The 6,745-nt window shown below is 52.7% G+C and overlaps 1 protein-coding gene across 1 annotated transcript in view; it reads left to right on the top strand.

The window, feature by feature from the left end:
* LOC104494110 (transcription factor 4-like) overlaps positions 1 to 6,745 on the top strand; it is a gene marked incomplete at both ends in the record, with an annotated part of 11,131 nt that overhangs the window by 3,779 nt on the left and 607 nt on the right. The window contains one exon of the mRNA XM_010136899.1: positions 910 to 1,042. Coding sequence (XP_010135201.1) covers positions 910 to 1,042 — 133 coding nt within the window. The remainder of the gene's footprint in view (positions 1 to 909; positions 1,043 to 6,745) is intronic.

Raw genomic sequence — 6,745 nt, 5'->3', positions numbered from 1 at the left:
ACGCTCAGATACCCCTGTTAGCGGTTTGGCGTCTCCCCGAGAGATGAGCAAATCCCAAACCAGCACTTCGGGACGTATCGCGTGTTTAGGGGGAAGGTGAAGTCCCTTGGCTTCAGCCCCTTGCCCAGAGCAATCCTCTTCTGCTGCTTCCTCTGTTCAGCTGCACCAGTTCAGCCGGTTGGGTTTGGGGCTGAAGGGCTGGAGCGGTTTATAATGCGTCAAAGCCTGAAGACGTTCCTCAGGCTTCAGTCAGAGCTGATGGGTGGTTTTCCATGGATAAGAAGAAAAGGTTGGGGCCTCACCTTTGCAGGTTGGTGTTGATCCAGCCGTGTAGGTACCAAAGTCATCAGCCTGCTGCCCAGGCGCTCGCTTGGAGAACTTGACCCATCGCGTTTTCAGTCGTCTGTCACACAGAGGCACCGCGCTGGGAGGGAAGATCGATCCAGTTGATTCCCTGGGGTGCCGGTGTGTTTCCTTTTGCAATGCCAGACACGCACGTCTCGTAGTCAGATCTTGGACTGAATGGCAAAAGCAGTGTGGGGTTTGTGCCACTGCCCTTGGCCAGCTTCTCCTCCAGCCAGTAGCTGTCCTTCTCAGAAAGGTGTGCTAGATACATCACTTAGCTTCTCTTAATGTCTTCTCATTGCATCTCTGTGGTACCACCATCAGCTGAGAGCCATCCACTGGGGATATTTATCTGCCTCAACTGGGTATATGCTGTGTCTCCTCCAGAACATGTCAAGTTAGGGTAGAAAATACGCTCCCCGCCTGGTCTTCAGGCAGCATCCTGCTTTCCTCGGTTGGGCGGAGTGTGGCAGCACTTGGGACTGGGACAGAAGGAGCAGCCTGCTGCCGTCCATGTCTCAAAACATTAAAATAGTTCCTTTTCCTTTATCCCTTTTGCCACAGAGCTACCCATCACACTCTTCAGCAGACATCAATTCCAGTCTTCCTCCGATGTCCACCTTCCACCGCAGTGGCACGAATCATTACAGCGCGTCTTCTTGCACACCCCCTGCCAACGGGACGGACAGTATCATGGGTGAGTTGAGGTCTCCCGCTCCCTCCTGCCTCCTCTCACAGCTGTTTGAGCGCCCTGTGCTAGTGCCGAAGGGTTGGGACCAAGGGAGAGGGTTGTTTGCTGGTGTATCACAGTGTGCACATGGACTGCCTGCAGAGACAGAGCGAGAAGGTCAGTCCATCGTAGTCGACCTTGGCCTCCTCTGCTCATGCATTTTGCTACAACTGAATTAAGTAAAATTACAGCAAAGTGCTTTGCCTCAGAGCTTGTGTGGAAGATGTTGCACCAGCCACACGCCTGATGGCACTGGTTTTAAGTTTGGCTTTACCACCATTGGTGATTTCGTCGCCTCCAGTGCCGCGCGAAGCCATTCTTCTGACCACGGCGTTCAGGCCCTTCACTTCTTTGCGGGGTTTCCTAGTGGTGGAGGCGGGGGAAGTGGCCGTGACGGTGTGGCCCCATGTGGGACAGAGCCGCTCTGATGCTGCAGAGAGTGGTCCAGAAATTCAGAGCATACCTCTGAAATATTCTGCAAATAGCGGTTCGTAGTTCAATACAGGAGAGGAAGAAATCGGGCTTTGCCTGTGTCTCAAAGAGCGGCTGAAGCTAATGGAATAACTGGTAAATAGGGAACACATCGCGCCACACGTGTTTCGGATTACACACATGGTCCTGGGTTGAATGACTGCGAGTAGGACTAATGCAGGAAGAATGGAGGGTGGGTTCAAGCATTAACACATGGGCATCATATTTTTCAAGGTCTCTGAACAAAGAAGAAACTAAATACGGTCTCTTCTGAATTTGTCACTGTCTGAGGAAAACATCTGCCGTTTCAGGAGAGCGTTTCTGTGCTCGCTCTTGCCCTTCCATCGAGAGTTCTTCCTTTACGGTGTCTTGCTGTTTCTGCGCGCGTGACGCGGGGAAATCGCACTCTCTTTCCCCCCCAGTAAGACTCGGATTTAATCTGCACGCCAGTCGTGCAGCAGCCTTACAGATAACATTTCGGGGTGCGGAGGGACCCGGGCAGGTGGGAGGGTGACAGCAGCCCCCTGCCCCTGTGCCTCTGGGAGCCTCCCGGAGACGTGCCTGAGTTTCCCCGTGGCAAAACACATCCAGATCGTCATCTGGATTCATCCGCTGAAAACCCCAGTGTGTGAATCAGAAGAGCAACAACACAAACACGCACATTTTTTCTAGCAGCTGTAAATACTCAACAAGTCGTTCAGTTGGGCTATGTCTGAACTGAGGGATGCAAAAGTATTCCTTGGGTCTCGACACAAGTCCTCTTCTCCTCCTAAACCTGTGAGCCTCCCCTAAAGTGTGAGCTCACAGATGATCCCGTGAAAGCCCTTGAGCTGGCGCAGCCAGGAGCCGACGCGCCCCCATCCCTGTCCCCAGGATGACGGGGAAGCATGTTGGCGTGGGGACACAGACCCAGCGAGCAGGGCTGGTTGCACAGCTCTGAAAGGCAGTGGGGAACAGACCCTCGAGGGGGCTCTGGGACAGCAGGGGTTAATTTAATGCTAAGTGTTGGCTATTTATTTACAAAGGTCTGAAGCAGTGCGATGTTGAAGCAACCAGTTGCAGAGCTGGGAGCCCCTTCAGCACTCGCCCTCCGCGTCGGTCGTATCCATCTGACGCACGCGTTAATCCCGCTTGCTGCCTTCACTCCTAATGACATGTTGTTTGTATGACATTATGCACTGTGACATGCAGCTTTTCCAGGAGAAGCACGATGTGCGTTTCCCCTTGAGGCGCTGGTTTCACAGTAATTTTATTACCAGAGCAGTCACATAATACTGCACTGTGTATTTTTACAAGAACATTAAGCTTCCAGTTACGGGAGGGCGGTGAACTGTCACGCAGAATAAGAAGAAGATGACTTTTATCCAGCAATGTCACTTCCTCGTAACTGGGGAAGATCATCAGCTGTGAATGCTGAGCTGGTGCAAGTTTTTCCCCTCCTCTTAACCTTGAAGCGCGATTTCCAGTCTGCTGTCTGAGAAGCATCGTTCCCTCAGAGCAGCGTGAGCTCCTGCTAGAATGGAAACCGTGAAAAGTCAGGCTGGAGTTCTCTACGAGAAGGCTCCAGCCTCTCGGTTACACGAGGTGCTTTGCTGGATGTAATTCCACTCCTGAGATGCCGATTCCTGGAAGTTTATCCAATAGTCTTCAGATTTCCAAGCCGAATCCCACCAGAAGGACGTGAAGAGGCCGTGCTTCATCGTTCTCGCCTTCCAGCGCCGACTTGTTCCGCGCAGAAACATGCTGAGGAGGTCTGAGATGATGAACTGTGACAATAAACACGCTCTTCAACCGCGTTAGGATCAATCCCGCCAGCCCTTCACGCCTCCTCCGGTGCTGTAAGAGTCGCTGTGGTGGTGCCTTTTCAACTCCCCTTTCAGCAGCCAGGGCTGTGGTGTCAGTGAGGGTGGAGGGGGCGTCCCTGCCTGGTTCTTCAGGCTCCTCTTCGTGGACTTGCTGTCCATGCAGTCATCTCATTCCCTTCGAACCTGCTGGAGCTGTCTGCTCCGTGGAGATGGGCTTCGCTTGCCTCTTTTACTTTCTTCTCCTGGAGTTTTCATGGTGCGTTCCCTTGCTCTTGCCTCCAGCCTTTGTCCATCGTCAGCTAACTGAAGACGGGATTTGGCTCCCTCATTCAGTTAAAGCCCGGTGCAGAAATGTCTTGGATAAACTGTGTCCTTCCAGGTCTGGAGAAGGTTCGTGCTTCATGGGAAGTTTTGTTCTTCCCCGTGAAGTGACCCAACCTTTCCTGGTCTGCAGGTCCTGCCAACACTCCATCATTGCCTGTTCTGATGGGTGTGAAAAAGTTTTTAATACTAACTTTTAAGCCACTGCTAATTGCTCTTTCAAACTATTTTTTTCTTTTGCCTTGTATGTAACCTTTATTTAATATTTCCCCGAGATCCTTCATCTTCTTAACCCCTGCACCTTCCCTTGGTGTTCTTCCAGAAGCTGAAGGGCAGTGGAGCAGCACTGGTTAGATGTGCTGGAAGCCTTTAATTTCAGTAGGATCGGTACCTGTTCTGCATTTACGTGTTTCTGGAAAACCACCTGAGGATTGCGTTACCCCGAGGTGACAGCGCAAGGTCTCAGACCCTGCCGAGGTGACCATCGAGGTCTTTTGGAGTTGCTTCAGCCGGGGTTTGGCACACCTGCCCAGGTTACCTTGTGCTGGGAAGGTTTACAGGGCTGCTGTGGGAGCCTCATCCGTGGATTTCATCAGATCGCTCTTTGAGCAGGGTGACAGATCCAGTGCTGGCCGGACTGGGCTGCAATCCTTCTTCCCCACGAGGACGTGCTCCGCATCCTCACAGTGCACCTCCCAGTCTGGTCCAAAGACCCTTTATTGCTTTTTGCAGACATGTTCTTCCATTCTGGGAGCCATCCTGGACACCGGCGGGGTGTCCTGGGATGCCCTGGACACCCGGGATGGTGTTAGTTTTGTCCCATTGCTCCCAGAATCTTTGGGCTCTTGCAGGAGATGCTTCCTTTTGTGTTTCTTCTTCTATCTTTTTCTTCTTCCTTCAAATGAAGTCACCAGAAGTGCTGGCCAACAGCTGGGAAGGAGCCTCAGCCCCAAGCGTCGATGCCGGCGCTCCTCCCTCCTCTGGCTTCCCTGCAGCTCAGAGCCAAGCTGGTGCTGGTGTTCAGGAGCCACCAGAGGATGTTCTCCAGGTCCAGTTCTTTTCACACCTATTTAGATGTTTGGTGCTTTAAGGTATGCGAAGATCAATTTTCCCCACCTGACTGGACACTAGTGGAAAAAAAAAAGACTTTTTTTGTTTGTTTTAATGGCTGGCTTTCAGATTTTATACGAGGAGAGCGAATAACAAGATCATCTTGCCTTCCCCGCGTTCCAAACCTCTACTGCCTTGCTTTTCAAGCCTCCTTTTCCCAGTGAAGCTCCCTCTTCTCTGCAAAAGGGAAGTTTTGCCCTGCCCTGTACGTTTTCCAGACCTACCGCAGAAATCTGACTTCAGAGCCTTCCAGGAAAAGTTTAATATTCCGTCTATCTGGAAGATCCCTTTGTTCCTAGCGGTAACGCTGTCGGGTTTCCAAGAGCGCGCGGAGCCCGCCTGTGGTCGCTGCGTTTGCGTCTCCCGCAGGACGGGTGCAACTCACCTCGTCAGGAGACACCAGCCTTCCAGCGCAGGACTTGGTGTCCAAATGATGCGGTTAGAGTCGCTTAGAGAAAGGGAGAACCAAGGTGTGATTTACACGGAGATGCACAGCCCGCGTGGAGCGAAGTCACCGCCGTGCTGGACACCTGCCTGGTATTACACAGGGCGCGAACCTTTCGATTGTGATTTACAACGCAAAATTACCCCGATGAGTTGGATCTCCAGCTGACACCGCCTGTTCGATCTGTCTTCGCCTTTCTTGATATATCTTCCCTGGTACGTCTCGGTGCCTAATTTCAAGCGTTGCTGAGATCACACGTTACCTGCCTTTGGCAGATGAGCGCGCTTCCAAACACGCCGTCAGAAAAGTTGAACGGAGGAAACTGCGAGGCAAGGCAGGCTGGGATGGCGGGGCAGGGGGTGGCGGCTGGGGACAGCCGGATGGAGACAGGGGTGAGATGGATGCTTCCAGCGTGGACAGATGGGAGGAGGTGGGGCAGGAAGGTTTTGAAGGGGGATGGTACGACATTCCCCGGACCTCGGATCTCCCGGTGGCTGTCATGGAGGTGCAGCGTCTGCTGGCAGATCAGCCCATCGGCTGAGTGCTGTTCCAGAGGGGTTCAGGTGTTCGTGGCTGGAGTTACACCAACATCAACGAGCTGTGGAATGGAGCCAACTCTGCTCCTGCCCATTCCCTGACCATTTACTGGGGTCAGACTTGGAGGACGCTTGAGGGGGGGACCCGGGGAGGACTGACGCCCTTCAAACCCAGAGTTCGGGATCCTCTCCTGCCTCAGCCCTCGCGTTTCAGACGTGAATCCCAGCTTTCAGGAGTTGTGTCCGATGGCTTGCTGCTCGTTTTCTGGCCGCCTGACTTGGGGTCCTTGGAGATGAAAGCAGAAGTGTTGGTCACGGGCAGCCACAACTGTGCTTTCCATTTATGAACTGGTGGGATGTTTCAGCCTTATTTTTCTTCCCTTTCCCAGTTTCTCCTGTAACGGAGAAGTTTTCAATCCCATCACCGGAGCATGAGAGAAGTGTAGCCTGCTGCACCATGATCTTTCTTGCCCTAAATGTCCTCTATAAGAGGTGCCATCCCATCACCTGAGAGATGGTGGCAATTGTTAAACGCTCAGGAAACGTTCCAGTGAAGTCAGAAGGAACAGTTTGGGACAGCCCACGTGGAATTTAGGAGCATCTTTAAAACACACTTTGAGAAGGATCCAAAGGACCAGGGTCACAGGGTGGATGAGGAGACACTAAGTACCGGGTAGCTGCTGCCGACAGGCACTTTGTCTTTCCCTCGCAGCAAGGGCTGCGGGGGAGCGTGGCAAGAGCCTGCAGTTAGTGACTGGTCCCAGGGAGAGGAACTGGGCTGGGCAGGCTGAGCTCTGGCGTTCCCACCTCCAGGGAGCTTGTCTTTGCCTCCTCAGTAGTCCTCGGGGGTAGTTTTTGATGTTTTATATATAAAATATTGCTCTTATATGTAAGTGGCAGAGGTTTTGAAGAAGAAAAACCTCCTTAGAGTGGTCCTAGAGCACAAACTCGGACGAGCCCCACGTCTAAGCCCAGGCTGGGG

Source organism: Buceros rhinoceros, unplaced genomic scaffold (genome assembly GCF_000710305.1).
Source record: "Buceros rhinoceros silvestris isolate BGI_N320 unplaced genomic scaffold, ASM71030v1 scaffold27365, whole genome shotgun sequence".
Taxonomy (NCBI): Eukaryota; Metazoa; Chordata; class Aves; order Bucerotiformes; family Bucerotidae; genus Buceros; species Buceros rhinoceros.
This window is presented reverse-complemented; position numbering and strand designations above follow the sequence as displayed.